Below are 20,335 nucleotides of genomic sequence, written 5' to 3'. Positions count from 1 at the left end.
TTAGCTTAAAAGAGAAGAAAAAAAAACGTTATTTAGCTTAAAAGAAAAAAACAAAAAACATTATTTAGCTTATAAGAAAAAAACAAAACACATTATTTAGCTTAAAAGAGAAGAAAGAGAAAAAACTCCCTGGAGCTGTATTTCCCTAAACTGAATAATTGAATGTTGCTTTAAGGCAGATGAGATGAGGGCAGATGAAGCCTCGGGGAAGAACCAGGAAGGAGATGTGCCCTCATCCTGCAGCAGTGTCTGTGTGCTGCGCAGTGTGTGAGACCCTGTGTGTGAGGCGACCCAACGGCTAACATGAACACTCGGTAGGCAGGGATATATCGCCGTAAAAACATTACGATACCACAGAAATATGTCTATATTTGACATAATTACACATTTAAGTTGAGGTGAATCGAGTTATACATCGAAAGTGTCGGCGTCCTTTTGTCTGGTGAGCGGTTGTGTTCGTGTGGAGCAGGGTAGCGAGCTAGCACGGTAGCTAACCAGGCTGTAGCTAACAGGCTTGTCCCTCCCACAGGGAGCTACACATCCACACAGCTTCTCAGCCAGCGTACAAACGAGCTACTAAGTCGTGTGAAATCAATCTACGGTAAGTGAAAATTGCATTTTAATTATTTGAACGTATTAGGTTATATAATAGAAGTCTACACCTCTGACCTGTGTAACTTAGTGAGGAAGGCAGGATAGCCTTAGCTACATGCTAACACACACTGTCACCGCCTCAGACTCGTGTGGTGGCTTTGCAGCTGACTAAAATGTAACGAAATGTAATTGGGGAAACCTCGTAGAAACACATTTCGTGACGTTAGAATTATAAGGTTCTATCTCAATTGTTGGTCAAAATTGAGTTTTTTTTTACATAATCTGATCCATTAGGTGTTTATTAATGCCTGTGTGGTGTTATTTTTAAAATGTTGACATTTTTGAGTTAGTCATTCATAAAATACAAAGGTTCCATCTCACAAAACATAATGGAATGTAAAAACTTTGACGCTCAATATCTCTGAACTGCCCTAAACGGAGATAGAACCTTATCATTCTAAACGGAGATAGAACCTTATCATTCTAAACGGAGATAGAACCTTATCATTCTAAACGGAGATAGAACCTTATCATTCTAAACGGAGATAGAACCTTATCATTCTAAACGGAGATAGAACCTTCTCATTCTAAGCTCACGATTTGTAGAAAGCTTAGCGAAATAATAATAGCTGCGTTGTTTGTCAACAGCGGTTGTTAACACGTGTATGGGGTCAAGCACATGATGACATGATGAGGATGGTTGAATAAGAGAGGGAGAAACAACTGTAAGATTTACCCATCTGGCAACTGAACCCATTGTTGATTGTTTACCTTCAGTGGGATTGCAAATATATGATATTATATAATCAGGTGTTATTGTAGCAGTTGATCATGATTTAGTGGACCACTGACTGTCTTCCTTAGAAGTAGACTGGATGTTTAGTCTGTGGTGGCTAGATAGTTAGTTTCATATTGATCAGGGACGGCTATTGTCCATTGTCTTATGCATAACCTGTATTTTGTCCATATTTGTCAAGAATATGACTGAAAGAATAGGCTTTGCCTGTATGTGTTTCCTTGATTGGCTAATATCAGTCCACATGCAAGTTTACTTGAACGTTTTAAAGTATGTTGAAATGTTTTGAAAACACATGACATGTTTTGGTTCAACCATGTACATTTCATTCTGATTCTCATGTAATTCTCAATACTCAACTGTTTCAACTGTATGAACTGTGTTGACCAGTGGTTACAATTGTACACACCTCAGTAGGTAGGCCTAGGCTACAGGCTGTCTCTGTGTTGACTGGTTGCTAACCCAGAATGAGGTCTGAAGCTGCGTGATGCTTTTGTAAGAATCTGACCACCTTCTGTGCTTGTGACTTCCTTTTTCTCTCTTGTGTATGAGAGACAACTACTTCAGCAGAAACACTCTAAGGTCTCAAGAGGCAGCGTAATAATAAATGCATAGCGTTCTCAGTGAGGGTGAAAAGGAGGCTCATAGGCTGGCCTAGCCACGACTGCAGTACACCCTGCCTGCTTCCCCATTAGGGTTGTACACAAATGCATAGACGACAACAGACAAACACATCACTGCCATCCAGAATTGCAACTTTTGTTGTTGTGCTTTCTTGCGCACAGTTAAAGTAAAAAAACTGTCACCAGAAGATGTTTTGCCTGTTTTTCCCAGTGACGCTGGAGTATTCCGCATCAGAATCAGACATCTTTTTATTGCCAGGTAGTTGGTGCATAGGACCCAGGCATAGGATGTAGGGTGTGCAAGACTCTTTTCTTTAAAAAAACAATTAGCCTAGCTTTCATTAGCTGGCACCCGGAATAGCCTACACCACCTCTACAGAGGAGAACTGATACAACATCTGTTCTGGTGACTGTTGTTGCAGTTGCCACTGATTGGCCCAGCTGTTAAAGGCACATTCTGTAAGAATCACGTCTTGCACAACCTATCAGATAAGTAGCCATGGCCCTTGTCTTGCACACACACTGTAACAGGGCCATGCTGCTGAAGTGGAAGAATATTGTGAAATATTCATGTTCGTTCCGTTCCACTTACATTAGCCTACCTTTAAATGGGAGGGAGGGAGAGAGAGAGAGAGAGGTAGCCTAAATAGAGAGAACGAGTGCAGGTTTTTGGTAAATATGGTTCATTATACCGGGATAGTGTAGGCACTGAGTCATGGCGCAGTCGTTATCATTCCCTGCGTGCATGCACTCTCCGGGATGCACTTCACAGCACAGGGAACGAGAGCAGGAGCATCAGTGATGATACACACATGTATACAAAACCCTCAGCGGCTAATTATTAACTACCAGACTAACTCTCTTATCAAAGGTTCTTCTCTTCTCTGTCTTTAGCCTAGTAAGCCTACTTCCTTACCCTAGAGCCCAAGTATGCAAATCTCCTCTTACTCAGAGCATTAGACACACTCAGTGGTGCGGCGGTACAGGGACCTGAAATGTTCAATGTTGTGACACGGAGATGTTGAAGTTGATGACTATGCTATGCAAGTTGATATTCCAAAAATGTGCCAAGAATTTCCATCTCAAATGCCACTCAGGCAGGAGCTAGGCCGATCGCATTGTTTCTGAAATGAAAGGAATAAGCTTCCTTCTAGTGACACACCCCTGATTCAGAAGGTGCTTCTCTGTATGTGACTGACTTTATCTTCAGGTAGTTGTGGGTGAACCCTCCCGGAGTCCCGGTGAAATGAGTCAATGTTGAAAGGTGTCCATTTTGAATGTTTGTTTACCTAGGCTAACATTGAGAGAGGGATCAACTCTATGTTAGTCTAGGCCCTAGGTAAACAAACATTATTCAAAATGGTCACCTTGTTTACCTAGTCTAACATAGAGTTGTCCCCTCTCTCAATGTTTGACAGCATGTTGTTTTCTCAGCAATGAAATGGATCTTGAAGTTGAACCCTGACCCTCTGAGCCATAGTGTCGTCTGAAACGTCAATGTTTCTCTATGATCAAATCAAGCCTGTGGCTATCAGTAGTCCCAGAAGAATGACCATTTCATTCCACTGCCGGAGCCCATTTGACTATCTCTTGTAACCTAGAGAGAGAGAGAGTTTCTTCGATTCTCTGTCTCCACAAACTGATTCATACTGTAACATAGACCCTACTCTTCAACTGCATCTACAACTGAACAGCAGTGTAAAGTCTCTCCTCTCCTCTTGTCTTGTTTTAGCCTGTGTACAGGCCTAGTTTCTCATTTCAGCTGGGTGCCAGGGTTTTGTCACACGCGTGAAGGTCGCGGAGCATCGGGGGCACTGGCCCACAGGGCTTAAGCGGAGGAGGCCCACGGGGGTCCTGTTGACAAGGGTACGACGAGGTGTGAACTTACGGCTACCGGACCGGAGCTCTCGACAGCTCTTAGAGACACAGCGCTGATTAGGTCTGTGGAGAAGAGCTGACAAAGACGCAGCGCTGCTGTGGACGTGTTGTCAGCGGCGATAACACGGCACCGGGGAGAGATGGGCTATTCTCTGAAAAGATCAATATTAATATATATATTTTTTTTTTTTTTGCTTGACAAGCCTCAAGGCTGGCGAGTCCCTGGTGGTGGTGGTGGTGTTAGTTGGGTCAACATCAAGAGAGCCAACTGTCCACACCAACTGGTCCTCAGCCCTGGACCCGGAGAGCCTCAGGCTCAGCACCAGATCATCTAATCATGTTTTTTTGAAGATCTGTCGCTGACTTGAATCAGGTGTGGTGGGCCACTAGGCTGGAACAGACCCAGGCTCACTTGCAGCTCTCTAGAACCAGGGTTGAATATCACTGATCTAGACATAAGAGTGTATTACCAGTGCATACTAACATCAACTCTCTCTCCAACTGTCTTTGGACAGGCAAATCTGCCCTGACACACTGTGGAGATGTCCAAGGCCCTAGACTCACCGCCGCGGTCCCGGACCAAATCCAGGTCCAGATCCAGAACCAGGTCTTACTCGCGGTCTCGCTCAAGAAGCCGTTCCCGGTCCCGGTCCAGGAAACACCGCTACAGGTATCAATCAATCAATCATTTCATCAGACTTTATTTTTTGGGCACATGTCATGCACAAATGCAATTACAATCCGTTTCATCTGTAACCTCTGTGTCTGTGTATCATCAGTCCCTCCAGTCTACTGTACGAAGAGCTGTTGTATAGTTCCTGTTTCCATGAGATTACCAGTCGTTTACGTACAGTACCACGTGACGTGAAGGGATCCTATTGTTGGGTCCTCGTGCCCCGTGTGTGAAACACCAGCAACTTCCTCCAATTTCAACTGAGGGGTTTCACCTCTCCTTTTTCCTCAGTTGGGAGAGTGTCTGAGTTCTCTCTGTGTTAGGGCTGATGTACTGCACGCTCTCTCTAAAACCACTGCCTCTGCCCTCTTTGCCAGGACGCACGTTATTATTACACAACCCCTCTCTGGTTCTCTGTTTGAACCCAAGTTACATTTTGTGGCAGGGGTCGAGTAGTGCCCTCTTACATAACGTGGTCAGTGAACCATCATTTAGATGAATTATCGAGTCATCCTGTTGTCCCAGAAGAAGAAATGAAAGCGTTTTCATTTGATTCATAATCTGTGTGGCTCTGTTGCCGTGGAGGAGAATGGCTGGCTAACGGCATCGAGCACAACACAGTTTTGTGTTTTTGTTTTTAAGTCTGCTTTCGACTGTAATAAATAATTATGGGCCTCGCCTTAGATCACAACTGCGCTGTGGTTTTAAAATATTAAGCAGGCTAAATGTTTCAGACGCTCGGTACTTCCACCCTGGCAAGGGATGAAGCGCTGGCCTACGGTCTTGCTGTCTCCTTGCGCTGGTTTTTAGGCTTGAATCCAGGACACACTCCACGGGGCCCTCTTTGTGTTTGTGGTGTTCGACTTGAGGTCAACACAGAACGTAGATGCATGGAATCAATGATTTTGTCTGAAGGGAGAGGAATAGGGTGGGGGTGGAGTGGGGGGGCTGCTGCTGCTAGCCAAAGCCCACCCCCCCCATACTCGCTCCTCTAAGGATTAGAGTAAAAATACTTCTCCGTTTCGGCCTGTTTGTACCGCCTCTTTCCACCACACACACTCTTAGAAGACATAGGGAGTCCCTCAGTGCTGTGAGAGCTCACTATGCCGCCCCAGTCTATCCCAATGAAGACGCGCAGGCGGTAAGTAAAAGGGGATTTAAAGAGGCTTACATGACACAATTGGCAGCTTTTAGAAGAAACCAATAGGCCTGCCTTGTTCCTGTGCTCTAGTCTAGGTGGTGTGGTGGGTTTATTGTTATTCCCTAATTTGCATTTCAGCCTTTAGAATTTCCCTTCTGCTTTGCATCTTCCTGGTGTTTTGAACCATTGATGTAGAGAGCTTCACTGGTATTACTAGACTACCATTACTACTACTACTACTACTAGCCTATAGTATGCAGTTTTATATTTGATCATTATCTTTCTATGCTTTGCTATTTGTTATTTGATCATTATCTTTCTTTTTGAATTCTTTTAGTTGTATCTATGGTTACAGGTCTTAGTCGTCCCTCTTTGATTTCAAACCTAGTGAGGGTATTGGACTTGAGAATGTTCCCTGAAGTCAAGTGTTTCCACCATTTATCCAAATATACTGTATCATCTACCTTTGCATGGACCCTGTACTGAGTCAGTGTAGAGGACCCTGTACTGAGTCAATGTAGAGGACCCTGTACTGAGTCAGTGTAGAGGACCCTGTACTGAGTCAATGTAGAGGACCCTGTACTGAGTCAGTGTAGAGGACCCTGTACTGAGTCAGTGTAGAGGACCCTGTACTGAGTCAGTGTAGAGGACCCTGTACTGAGTCAGTGTAGAGGACCCTGTACTGAGTCAGTGTAGAGGACCCTGTACTGAGTCAATGTAGAGGACCCTGTACTGAGTCAGTGTAGAGGACCCTGTACTGAGTCAATGTAGAGGACCCTGTACTGAGTCAATGTAGAGGACCCTGTACTGAGTCAGTGTAGAGGACCCTGTACTGAGTCAATGTAGAGGACCCTGTACTGAGTCAATGTAGAGGACCCTGTACTGAGTCAATGTAGAGGACCCTGTACTGAGTCAGTGTAGAGGACCCTGTACTGAGTCAATGTAGAGGACCCTGTACTGAGTCAATGTAGAGGACCCTGTACTGAGTCAATGTAGAGGACCCTGTACTGAGTCAATGTAGAGGAGCCTGTACTGAGTCAATGTAGAGGACCCTGTACTGAGTCAATGTAGAGGACCCTGTACTGAGTCAATGTAGAGGACCCTGTACTCAGTCAATGTAGAGGACCCTGTACTGAGTCAATGTAGAGGACCCTGTACTGAGTCAATGTAGAGGACCCTGTACTGAGTCAATGTAGAGGACCCTGTACTGAGTCAATGTAGAGGACCCTGTACTGAGTCAGTGTAGAGGACCCTGTACTGAGTCAATGTAGAGGACCCTGTACTGAGTCAATGTAGAGGACCCTGTACTGAGTCAGTGTAGAGGACCCTGTACTGAGTCAGTGTAGAGGACCCTGTACTGAGTCAGTGTAGAGGACCCTGTACTGAGTCAATGTAGAGGACCCTGTACTGAGTCAGTGTAGAGGACCCTGTACTGAGTCAGTGTAGAGGACCCTGTACTGAGTCAGTGTAGAGGACCCTGTACTGAGTCAGTGTAGAGGACCCTGTACTGAGTCAGTGTAGAGGACCCTGTACTGAGTCAATGTAGAGGACCCTGTACTGAGTCAATGTAGAGGACCCTGTACTGAGTCAGTTTAGAGGATCCTGTACTGAGTCAGTGTAGAGGACCCTGTACTGAGTCAGTGTAGAGGACCCTGTACTGAGTCAGTTTAGAGGATCCTGTACTGAGTCAGTGTAGAGGACCCTGTACTGAGTCAATGTAGAGGACCCTGTACTGAGTCAGTGTAGAGGACCCTGTACTGAGTCAGTGTAGTATCAGTAAACAGACATCATTCTGAGAATTGTAATAATTTTTGTTCAGTTGTATTTAAACGCCCTCCTCGAATCCTCTTCATAATTTTATACAGACCTTCTGGGGTTTTCAATATTCATGTAGATAATGTAGAGGACACCAGAGCCAAACAACTCTGTCCTTTTAGATGTTTTTGAACAACATGTGAAACCCCCGACTCATAATTAAGGTCATACTCTGGACCTTATCACCAAAGGCCTAGATATTTCAAATATTATTGTAATTGACATTGCCCTATCTGACCATTTTTGCATATTCTTTGACATATCTATTTTTGCTGTTATTCAAAATGAAAAGAAATAAGGATCGCCAGACAATCGTTTTTCTCTAACATCATAAACAATAATATCAATAACGCCCGCATCCTTTTCAAAACTGTTGACAGACTAACAAATCCCCCGACACCCATTGCTCAGGAATTTCACTCGGCTAACTATTACACTATTATGTGTTTGTGTAGTTATGTGTTTTTAGCGTGTCGATGTTCTCTCAGCATGTTGTGATGTTATAAAAACGCACTTAGACGTTCGTAGCGATGTACCAATGTTAGCCGCTAGCTGTTAGCAGTGTTTGTTGTTGTGGTTTGATCAGTCACTTTTCTCCTGTCGCATTCCCATTCTTGAGGTGCACCAACATTCATGTCAACACTCGTGTCGTCTTTAATTCTTTTCCGATTTCAATGTGTGACGCATCATTTGAAACCTTACATCTTATCTGTAGTTTCAGAATATGTAAAGAAACAAAAAAATACTTAGGCAAATGGTTTATGATTTCACCAGCTGGCGTCAGACTCACTACACACAGGTACACAACTCTCATGCACGTGACCACTGGCTACTACTGTTGTCATCAGGTGAGTGACGCACCAGATCGGACGCGCAGATTGGAGCCTATTTTTTTTCATGTCCGATCTGCGATCCAGCATTCTGGACCAATGTCGGACAGATACCGATGCCGTGGATCGGATCGGGACATCCCTACCTACCAACAAAGCTTTTTTAAAGCATATTTAGATGCATGGCAGGTGAACTAATACAAATAATCAACACTTCACTTCCCATGAGTTTTCCCTGAAACTCTGAAAACTGCAGTTATTAAGCCTTTACTAAAAAAGAATGGCCTAGACCCATTTGTACTGAATAACTACAGACCCATATCAAACCATTCCAGTATAGGAAAAATTACTGATAGCTGCCCAATGAACAACGTAGCAATAATTTTACCCTGAATGATCTCTTTGATGACTTTCAACCAGGCTTTCGCCCCCTACATGCGGCTGTGGCCGCAGGAGATAGAGTCGGTGTCTAATGATCGCAAGGTTGGCAAGACACTGAACCCCAAATTGCTCCCAATGAGCGTGCCGGCGCCTTGCATGGTAGCTTGCCGCCATTGGTGTGTGAATGGGTGAATGAGAGGCCGTTGTAAAGCTCCTTGGAATAAGGCGCTATATAAGTCAGTCCATTTACATAGCACTGAAACAGCTCTTATTAAGGTCCTTAATGATATTTGTGTAAACACTGACTCCGGAAAAATATCAGTTTTAGTACTACTAGATCTTAGCGCTGCCTTTGACACTGTAGACCACAACATTCTAATATTAAAATGATGTGGGGTTCCCCAAGGATCAATCCTTAAGGATCAATCCGTGGCCCCCTCCTATTCAATCTCTACATACTTCCATTGAGACACATCATAAAAAAGAAAATAATTGCCTACCACAACTATGCAGATGACACTCAAATCTACATAGCTCTCTCACCGAATGACTGTAGTCCCATCGACAATCTCTGTAATTGCATTAAACAAATAAATGCCTGGATGACACAAAACTTCATCCAATTAAACCAGGACAAAACAGAGATAATTGTATTTGGTGCACCTGACAAAAGATTGAAAGTAAGTGAAAAACTTTATTCTCTCTCTCTTCAAACAAAAAAACAGGCCAGAATAGGCCACATAAAATCTGCCTACTATCACCTGAAAAACATAACAAGATGTCCATACATTTGTTTGGAGTAGACTTGATTATTTTAATGGTCTACTAACAGGCCTATTTAAAGGAGTAAGCTGCAGCTCATCCAAAACGCCGCTGCTAAATCACAAAATGGTCTACTACAACTAATAATAAACATAACTGAAATAACTAATATTCTAATATTATCTAACTAATATTCTTACTCTGGGCCTTCAGAACAATTGTCTTATTGAATGTTTTCTCTCTTTACTTCTTATATTTGCTTTTATTCATTGTCATTTTTATTTTCTTACTATGCTCCTTTTGCTGTATTTTAAAAAATAATTTAATGTAAAGCACTTTGAATTGCTCCTGTATGAAATGTGCTACACAAATAAACTTGCCTTGCCTTGCCTAGTACGAAGACCCTGTACTGAGTCAGTGTGTGGGTTTATAGCACCCCCAACTGGACAGATCACCATTACACTGTGCATGGTCTGTTGGTTGCTTGATGGTTCAGTATGATTTTTCATCTCATTGTTTAGGCCTTCTGACTGTATTCTCCTACAGTTATTGGCCTATTGGATTTTCTCTATATATGCTTGTCTATGATACGTTTCCTTCCTGAAGTTTGCAGGGACTTTAACTTTACCATATTAGTACCTTCAACTGGCATCATTTCTCTTTCTTCTCTCACTCCTCCCTCCCTCTCTCTCTCCTCTTTCTCTTTTCTTTCTCCTCTCATTCCTCTCTCTCTCTCCTCCCTCTCTCTCTCTCTCTCTCCCTCCCAGTTCCAGATCTCGTTCCCGCTCCAGGTCTCACTCTCCGTCCCACGGCCGTAACTACCCCAGCAGGGACTACCAGAACAACCGCGGGGGCTACCAGAACAACCGGGGCTACAACCGGGGCTTCCGCCGCCCCTTCTACTACAACCGCGGCAGGAGCCGGGGCTTCTTCCCCCGCGGACGCTTCCAGAGGGGGGGAGGGGGAGGGGGAGGGGGGGGGGGCAGCTACGGCTACAGGGCCAACAACTGGCAGGGGGGCGGCGGCGGCGGCGGCTACCGCGACCAGCAGCACCACGACCAGGAGCACCACTCCCACAGCCCCAAGAGGGGGCGCTCCCCCCGCTCCCGCTCCCGCACGCCCAAGAAGCGCTCGGGCAGCCGCAGCCACTCGCGCTCCCGCTACTCGGACCGCTCGTCCTCCCGCGGCTCCCGGCGCTCCAGGCGCTCCAGCTCCTCCCGCTCCTCCACCCCGCGCAGACGCAGCGCCTCAGGGAAGCCCGGCCCCAAGGAGGCCAAGGACAGGCCCGCAGCCCCGGAGCCCCCTGGGGGGGGGGAGAGAGGAGGAGGGGAGGGGGGCAGCGCCCTGGATAAGGCGGCCGGGGGCAAGTGGCAGGGTCTGAGCGACTACGACACCAGCCCCAAACGTAGCAGCCCCCAGGTCCTCCGCTCGGCCGTGGCCGCCAGCCTGGGCTCATCCGGCGCCCCCCAGCCAGGCTCCTCTGACACCAAAGGGCCCGGCGGCATCAGCAGCATCAGCAGCGGGCCCCTGTGGAAGACTGTGGGCAGCGTCCCGCCTCCCAAGAGCCCCCCCAAGTCTGGCCAGACGGCCTCCTTCAGCGGCTTTGGCTTCTTCTCAAAGGAGGAACCCAGGGTTGCAGACATGGAGAAAACTGCTATTTCCTCCGCATTCAAAAAGTATGTTGCAGTCCTTTCATCCCTCCTACATTTCTTTTACCTTCATCATATCTGTCTTTCATTTTGATTTGATTTATTTTGAATTGCGTCTTTCTCCTCAGTATGTGAATTGTAATTATTCTTTCAAATGTGTTCAGTCTGTGCCCTAGCTACAAAGATCCTTGGAAGAATACAGTTTAAAATGGATGCCATAGCACAGCCTCATTTCAAATGCACGTAACAAATTGAAAAAAGCAGCTGGCTGTTGTCCTCCGCTATGCGTTAGAAGGAGGTTGTAGGAAATCCCTCTAATTTAGGAGGTGGTGGTGGTTAAGTACAGTAAGTATCATTATTACAATACGAGTCCTGGTTAGTCATGTCTGTTAGTGTTAAACCACCTCTCTGGTTGTGCTGTCTCTGTGTTATCTAACATTCTTATCCCTTGTAATATGTATTGGATGTTGATGTCAGTGACCCTGTTAGAAAACTGGGCATCTGAAATAATCCCATGATAATCTACACTCTCCTGCCTGCGTGACGAGTTGTTAACTGTCAGCCGTCCTTTTCTAATTCGACTGTTCCAGGTTCTTGGCTGAGAGTAAGAGCAAGAAACAGGGGTCTGACTGGGAGAACGGTGGGGAGAGGGAGAGGGCCCCAGGCCCGGCCCACACAGACAAAGAGAAAGCCAACAGCAAGACGGGAGCCGGCCTCTTCAGCGCCGCTGCCGCCGCCGGGTCAGCCTTCGCAGCAGGCCCCAAGGAGGAGAAGCCTGTGCCCTTCCTGGACGGGGTGGAGGAGGAGTTCCTCAAGGGCCACGGGCTGAAGGACCGGGACAACAACAAGGACGAAGCTAAGACCAAAGCCGCCGCCCTGACGGCGCGAGACGTGTTCGGGAAGTGGGAGGACGAGCCCCACTACTACCCCCCAGGGAAGGATAACAAGGCCCGGAGCAGGGACCCGGAGGAGGAGGACCTGGAGCACATGGAGGAGGAGCTGTACCGCAGCCGCAAGCAGGCCGCCAAGAAAGAGGAGAAGGCCAAGAAGAAGGAGAAGAAGGAGAAGGAGAAGGAGAAGGTCAGGAGGAGCCCGTCCCCCGCCGCGGCCCCCTCCAGGGCCTCAGGCAGCAGGGAGAGGGACAGGCCTCTGTTCCCTTCAGCCAGGGAGCCCTCGCCCCCACCCAGGTCTTCTGGGAAGAGAGAGGGCATGGAGCTCAGTATAAACTCCTTTGATGAGATGCCCAGGTAAGCAGCACCAACGTCAGCCCACTCATGATGTGACACGTTCTAGTCTTTTGGTCCGCATATCGGCAACCAATCAAAATGTTGAGAATCCCAACACAAACTTGCTAGTCAAGACAAAGCAAAAATACTACTTAACATTGTTAGCAGGCTCACAAAACAAGTTGTGTTAGTTGACTAGCGACGTGTCGTTGATTTTCAACAATGTGGAAATGTATTCACATTTTTCCAAAGAAAATTCTGATCATTACATCGGATCCCAATATGAGGACCAAAGCATTAGAACGCGTCACGTATAGTACTCTTTAGACACCTCAGAGCTGAACCAAGCAGAGCTATACTGTACCTGGTTACACATTCACCACAGTTGTTGGAACAATGTTGACAATTATAATGTAAAAAAACGAAACATCTGAAGTCGCACAGCATGGTTCGGGTCGGTCCTGTTGTGTAACGCTAATAAATGTAAACTAATGATCATAAAGCGCTACGGTAGATTCATGTCCGTTTGATCCACCTCTCCTCCCTCCCTCTCCTCCGTGCCCCCTCCCTCTCCTCCCTCCCTCTCCTCCGTGCCCCCTCCTTCTCCCAGCTCCTCCTCTGGTTCTATGCCCAAGGAGCGGCGACTGTCCCGCGACCTGGTTCATCCCAGTAAGAAGGATCATGAGTTCCGCTCCATCTTCCAGCACATCCAGTCATCGCAGCTCCAGAGGAGTCCTTCAGAGCTGTTTGCTCAGCACATCGTCACCATTGTGCACTACATCAAAGGTAAGGTCTCGCCGAGGGCCACAACGGTCTACTGAAGGTGACAGGACATCGGTTGGGTTTGAGCAGGAATTCTCCTAGAATCGATTGTTAAAACGAGAAATCCCATTGTGGGATTTTGGGATTCCCTCATTTGAATTTGATTGAACACAACACGAGTTTGAGTTGAAGAGGTTTCTGATGACCGAGCTAGGCTAATTTGACCCACTTGCTCAATATAAAACGACTGTGTCTGTTCTTCCTCGACTTGCAGCCCAACACTTCCGCTCATCTGGCATGACTTTAAGTGAGCGATTTGCCATGTACCAAAGAAAGGCTGCTGAGATTGAAATGATGAAACCAAGGAAGAGCCCAGAAATCCACAGGTAAAGAGCTGTCGTTGTATTACAGCAGATTGGTCATACTACTTACATTACATACATTACATACTACTTACTTGAAAATATCTTTCAGTATCGTTCAAAGTGTAAGGAATTCAGAAATAAAGACCTGTTCCGTTTAATCTTTTGAAAACAACACTATATATGTACAGTACAATATATGACAGGGTTACAATATATGACATTTCTGTTTTTTTTTCCAGATTGTAAGCTTTCAAATGTCATGTCATACATTGTGTACATACCTTTTCACCAGACCGTGTCACATAGCTGTCTCCAACATCTCACATACGCTGTCTCCAACATCTCACATACGCTGTCTCCAACATCTCACATACGCTGTCTCCAACATCTCACATACGCTGTCTCCAACATCTCACATACGCTGTCTCCAACATCTCACATACGCTGTCTCCAACATCTCACATACGCTGTCTCCAACATCTCACATACGCTGTCTCCAACATCTCACATACGCTGTCTCCAACATCTCACATACGCTGTCTCCAACATCTCACATACGCTGTCTCCAACATCTCACATACGCTGTCTCCAACATCTCACATACGCTGTCTCCAACATCTCACATACGCTGTCTCCAACATCTCACATACGCTGTCTCCAACATCTCACATACGCTGTCTCCTACATCTCACATACGCTGTCTCCAACATCTCACATACGCTGTCTCCAACATCTCACATACGCTGTCTCCAACATCTCACATACGCTGTCTCCAACATCTCACATACGCTGTCTCCAACATCTCACATAGCTGTCTCCAACATCTCACATACGCTGTCTCCAACATCTCACATACGCTGTCTCCAACATCTCACATACGCTGTCTCCAACATCTCACATACGCTGTCTCCAACATCTCACATACGCTGTCTCCAACATCTCACATAGCTGTCTCCAACATCTCACATGGAGCCTTTCTCTCTGTGTGCCTCAGCCTTTCTTTCTTTTCTTTTTTTGTGATACATTTTTAAATTATTATACAAGGGAGTGGTAACATATAATTAAACAAAAGAGAAATAGAATGACAAAAATCCAGTACAAATACAAAATTCCCATAAGCCTTCCACCCCCCTTCCCTTCCCAATCTCCCTTTGCCCTAACAGTCCCCCACCTCCCCCTTCTCCCACAAATATCCCTCCCGCCACATACCTCCAACCCGCCCACTCACAGCCCCCCCACCCCCACCCCACAGGACCCCATGGAAGGAGCAAATAGATTAGCCTATAGTAACGTCTTGAGAATGGTGATGGTTTGATCCCAGCATGAAACCTTATCAGGGATTGCCTGATGCCTGTTAGCTATCCAGTGTTCCATGCTGGCTATGTCTATAACGTCTAAGATCCACCTCTGCGTGGTCAAGGAATGGGGTGACTTCCACCTGCAAGCTATACGCCTTTTGGCCGCTGTAAGGCCGGCCAGCCAGATGCGTCTTTGTTTGATATTTAAATCCAAAGTTGAGCTATCATTTAGTAATAGGACTGCTGGTGAGTATGGGATCTGTTTGGACAGGATGAGGGACAATGTATCACAGCCTTTCTTTCTGTGTGCCTCACATACGCTGTCTCCAACATCTCACATGGACCCTCTCTTTCTGTGTGCCTCTCCAGGAGAATCGATGTCTCCCCCAGTGCCTTTAAGAGGCATTCGCATCTGTTTGAGGAGATGGAGGAGACCAGCTACAAGGTGACCGGCCTTTTTGACATTTGACGTATTTGGAAAAGAAAAAACCAAGCACATGTTGAGATGAATCCCAAAGCAGCAGCAGTGTTCAGCTTTGTGCTTTTCTTTTAAAGGCGGTGCATAAGTCTAAATCAAAAGATCCCAATTGTGTATTATAATACATACAGCCCCCCAGCCTATGAGATATGGTTATTGAGAGTGGGTATGTACATGCCCAAGCAAACGCTTAAAGGAAGTGACTTAAGATCCTGTGTCCGAGCCTCTCAAGGAATCCTAATCAATGCCATTGTAAGTATTTCTCCTCAAAAATCAAGCAAAAATGTATTCAAGTAAATCTTTAAATAATTTTTAGCGATAATTTAGTTTCAAACTATCTTATGCGCATGCTGCTTTTCCCCCCGTAAATGTGTTGATAGTCTGTTACTCAGCCAAATGACTCAGTTGGAACAGACTCATTGAAGCTTTACAAAATGTATGTTAACGTTTAACACAACTGAGTTTGTTTACTTCCAGAATAATTTGGTGTAGATGTACTAAAACAACGTAGTATTTGTAGATGTTTATTCAAAGAAAACAAGATGTAAACATTTCAAGATAATCTTGACATTTCATGATGGATGCATTTTGTGTCATCGCCAGTAGAGGGGGTGCACACACTAGCCAGTGTCTTACTGCATGTTGTTGTATGCTCTTCTCATACTTTGAACTGGCATGGTTACTTCATGATATGCTCTTCTTGTTCATTAATGAAGTAACGAAGCCTTTCTGACCCCACAAGTCAGTCTCTGGAGGGAAGAGCGGAGGCCACGACTAACAATGGTTGATGCTCCTGTATCTCCACAGGATCAGGGTCAAAAGGTCAAAGGTGACCCAATGGACCTGCGCCTGGATATTGAGAGGCGTAAAAGGTTCCTTGGCAAGGACAAACGAGACGGCGGAAAGAGCTCCGGAGGGTCCCGGGGGCCCAGCCGAGAGCGCTCCTCAGAGAAGTCCTCCAAACACCACAAAAAGTCCAAGTACGTAGTTCACCCCAGAGAGCTCCTCCTCCTCCATCACAGATAGAAGATCCAGTCACAACAGAGAGCGGGTTCTCACTTCCTCCTCCTCTTCTCTCTGCTTCACAGGAAAAGCAAGAAGAAGCGTGATCGCTCCCCGTCCTCCTCCTCTTCCTCCTCCTCCCCCTCTCCCTCGCCTCACCCTTTCAGAGGGAAAGAGTACATGGGGGAGGAGTTGGAGCACATGGAGGAGGGCTATCATAAGCCACGCTTCGGACCCCGGGAGGGCCTCCGTGACGGGCCTCGTGACGGGCCTCGTGATGGGCCCCGTGACGGGCCCAGGGGTGACGGCCCCAGGGACGGACCCCGCGACTACGGAGGCCCCCCCATGGAGAGAGGGCCCCGGGATTACGAAGGCCACATGGACAGGGGCCGAGGAGGAGGAGGACGTGGAGGATTTGTAAGTGGAAGTGTGTAGAAGCGTGTGCTGCCTCTCTGACTGTGTAGAAGCTTGTGCTGCCTCTCTGACTGTGTGGTGGTGAACATTGGAATGTGTCTCATATGGACGAGGCTTGGATGACTGATTTCTCTATCATTTTCTACCCTAATAACTTCACTGTAGACTGCGCTTCTCTGCTCTGTACCTTCCTCCTAATGATGATAAGGAACATGGTGGTGGTGGTGGTGGTGGTGGTGGTGGTGGTGGTGGTGGTGGTGGTGTGATACTGTTATACTGTTTCACACATAACCCATGCACTACCTGAGTTATTACGGTAAAGTAATACACCACAGAATATGGAATGCCAATATTCTAAGCAGAAGCCCCCCCCTGACTCCCAAACTACTTCTTTCCGCAGCCTAATAAGTGGCCCCAGTTCTCTCTCTCTCTCCCCCTCCCTCTGTCCCTCTCTCCTTCTCTCTTTGAGTCCTTTCTTTGATCGCTGATCTCCAGACTTGCTTTTCTGCCGCTGTGCTTTTTTTTTCATGTAGTGCCAGTCAGCACAAGACAAATGGGTTGACTTTCTACACTTTGGATTGTGCTTCTCTGACATCAGTATGACCCTGGTTCCTCTTGTGATTTTCCAGTTCCCCCGAGTAAGAGGAAGGGGCTGGAACAGGGGTAATTACCCAGGAAACAACAGCAATGGCAACAACCCCCCTAATGTGAGCGCCCCTGCGCGGCCCCCAGAGGAGGACTGGGACCCAGAGTACACTCCCAAAAGCAGGAAATATTACTTTGTGAGTTCCAGGGCCTCTTCTTCAGCTCTGAGCACACAGATTAAAACATTTATGAATGAATGAATGAATGGTCTTTATTGTCATTGCTATAGTACAGGTACCAAACAACGAAATTTGGGAGGGGTGGCTCCCCTGGTGCTAGGAAAGAAAAAAAAAAAGCGAAAGGAGCTGGTTTACATAAATAAAGGCTATGTACACTATCCACTATACTATACTGTACAGATAAAACGACTAAGACATAAAACGACTAAGACATCTTTAAGCCACTGACCTGCACCTTTTCTTTTTCTTGCACCTTCTGCTGCTAACGTTCTGTTGCGTGGGTGTGATTTCTCCTAGCACTTACTCACACTAGTTCTCTGGATTTACTGGAGGTCTGGTAGTGGTGTCCCTCTAACCAGCCCCTTTCTTTCTGTCTCTCTCTCTCTCTCTCTTTCTGTCTGTCTGTCTCTCGCTCTCGCTCTCTCTCTCTCTCTCTCTCTCTCTCTCTCTCTGTCTCCCCCCTCTCTCTCTGTCTCTGTCTCTCTCCCCCCCTCTCTAACAGCATGACGACCGTGACGGTGAGAAGCAGTGGGCTGACAGCCGCGGCCGTGGCCGAGGGGCGCCGTTCCCCCGCGCCCGGGGCCGCTTCCTCTTCCGCAAGGGCGGCAGCAGCCCCAAGTGGACCCACGACAAGTACCAGGGGGCGGAGGACGGCGAGCTGGGCGAGGAGCACTCTGACATGGACCATCAGGACAGCAAGGCAGGGGAGCCCCCCGCCTCCTCCTCCTCCAAGCAGCAGTAGACCCTCAGACCTGTCCAATCTGTCCTCAGACCTGCTCACCTGTCCTGTCCTTAGTCAAGGTCGTCACCAAGTCACCTCTGTGGGGGTGGAGTCACAGCGTGGGAATGTACGTGCTGGTTGTTTTGTTGAGCCATCTCGTGGGGTGGGGTGGGGGGGTGAGGGTTAAATCGACTTGAGCCACTTTCAGTTGGGGGGGGGGTTCTAATTGACTTGAATGAAGAGCGAGACTCTTTTTTTTTTTTTTTTTGATTTTCTATGTTGATTTAACTGTCTTCTTAGGTTCTGGGTGTTGTAGTTTATGTCAAGAGGCAGTTAGTTTTTTGTTTGTTGGTCTCTATTTTTTGCTCTTTCAAACTATAGCGGGCTGAGGTCCTTTGACGGCATCTTCTGCGTCCCTTTCAAGGGCGAGGCTCTCGAACGAACCTGGGTTTAAAGGTAGGCTCTGGGACGTGACGTCACACCTGTGAAAACGGCCACTGTCATCCAAGATGTTGTAGTAAACAAGAGTGTCCCCTCGTTCCACTGCCCTCCGCCCTGCCTGCCAGTCACATTCAGCTCCACAGTTGAATCTCTTCCTCCCTTCTCTGAGATGTCTGGTTTGGATTTGGATTTCTAACTCGATTACCCTTCTCTAGTCTGCTGCAGGTCTGTGGCAGGGTCTCCCTGCTGGTTCTCCTAGGATGTCATGGACCAGAGTCTACCTTTAAGAGTTCAGACATGGACATGTCTGCACAAATGTGCATTTGTGCCTTAGAAATTATCTTTACAGTGATATATATATATATATATGTCTCCCGCTTGATTTATTTGTGTACTCTTTCTGCTATCTCAAGCCTTTAGTTGATCTGTTATATTGGGAAGTGAGTGATCGACTCTTTGATGGTAAATTGCATGACAGGTTGGATTCCAACCTTCCCACCCCATGGGACCATTCTATTGGTTCTGGGCTCCTACAACTAGTCTCCTATTGGTTCTGGACTCCTACAACCAGTCTCCTATTGGTTCTGGGTTCCTACAGTACTCCCCTTTATGGCTTCTCAAACGCAGCGAAGTATGTCCTCCTGACCCGGTGAGATCTCTGTCCAAAAGAGAAACATTGTCACATTACCACCTAAACTTCTGTATTTGTCTTTGGGGCTAGAGGTTGTTTCATATGTGGTGTGTTTGCATTTATATTCAATGTTCTCTGTTTGTTTTTTTTAAAACATAAAAAGGATTTTCACTGTGTTAAATCAAAAGACTGCAAGAAATATGATTTTGTTTGTACCAGAGCTGACAAACAGGTATATGTTTGTGCCTCTGTCTCATATCATTTTAGATAAATCACTATTTAGATTTTAAAAGTGAATATAATTAATTACAGAGGGAAAGATAAAGAGAGAGATGATTTAAAAAGAAAAAAAAACTAACTAAATTATTGAGGCCTTTGTATGTTCTTGGGAGTTTGTGTTTAAATGGAATACTGTTGATGTTTTGTTATTACCTAACATTTTGAGAATTGGAACAGTTATTGAGCTTAAGCATTTAATTCTTTGTAATGTTATATAAACTTCAGTTGAACCTAGGCTACAAGTTGGATTTATTGAAGTAGAGAACCTTTCCTATATGTGTGAGAAAAGTATTGTCAAAGTACACTTGTTAGCAGAGTTTTAACAGGTCAGTCGACACAGAACGGAGGAGCAGGTTTTGGGAGGTCCTCTCACTGGTTTAAATCTAGGAAGGTTTCCTAGATTCCTGCCTCCCCTCCCTTTCTTCAACATGTTTTGAGGAGGCAAGGAGAGAAGGCACAAAGAATCAAGGGAAAACCATTGAGATTCAGCCATTGTGCAGCTTTGTGTGTCTATCCCAGAATGCACTGTGTCCATACGTAATGAACAGAACTGTTGGGACTGTGACTATTTTTGTTTTTATGTTACACTCGAAACTGAAGCTGACGTCTTTTCTACTGTTCCTTAAGAGTCTAGAATTAGTTCTCTCTCTAATTTTCAATAAATATTTTCCTCGGTTCACTTGAATTGTTTTGACATTATTGATCTACAGCACTATTCCCCTTGGTACTTCCTATTCATACATTGCACACAT

General features: G+C 46.1%; 1 protein-coding gene across 3 annotated transcripts; it reads left to right on the top strand.

The window, feature by feature from the left end:
- Positions 1-372: 372 nt before the first annotated feature.
- thrap3b (thyroid hormone receptor associated protein 3b) lies at positions 373-18,379 on the top strand. 3 transcript variants are annotated; one of them, XM_080525363.1, is made up of 11 exons: positions 373-601; positions 4,407-4,561; positions 10,261-11,169; positions 11,733-12,389; positions 12,979-13,154; positions 13,405-13,516; positions 15,163-15,238; positions 16,085-16,251; positions 16,360-16,690; positions 17,317-17,469; positions 18,014-18,379. In XM_080525363.1, exons 2-11 carry the CDS (start codon positions 4,434-4,436, stop codon positions 18,251-18,253), a joined length of 2,949 nt encoding a protein of 982 aa, XP_080381489.1. In that variant the 5' UTR covers positions 373-601; positions 4,407-4,433; the 3' UTR covers positions 18,254-18,379. The 3 variants fall into 3 exon arrangements, with proteins under 3 accessions (XP_080381489.1, XP_080381488.1, XP_080381490.1); XM_080525362.1 differs by having other exon boundaries at positions 16,079-16,251; XM_080525364.1 differs by lacking the exon at positions 17,317-17,469 and having other exon boundaries at positions 16,079-16,251.
- The last annotated feature ends 1,956 nt before the right edge of the window (positions 18,380-20,335 follow it).

This window comes from Nansenia antarctica (genome assembly GCF_963989245.1).
Source record: "Nansenia antarctica genome assembly, chromosome: 3".
NCBI classification, from domain to species: Eukaryota; Metazoa; Chordata; class Actinopteri; order Argentiniformes; family Microstomatidae; genus Nansenia; species Nansenia antarctica.
Note: the sequence above shows the minus strand (reverse complement) of the source record. Positions and strands in the feature narration are given on the sequence as shown.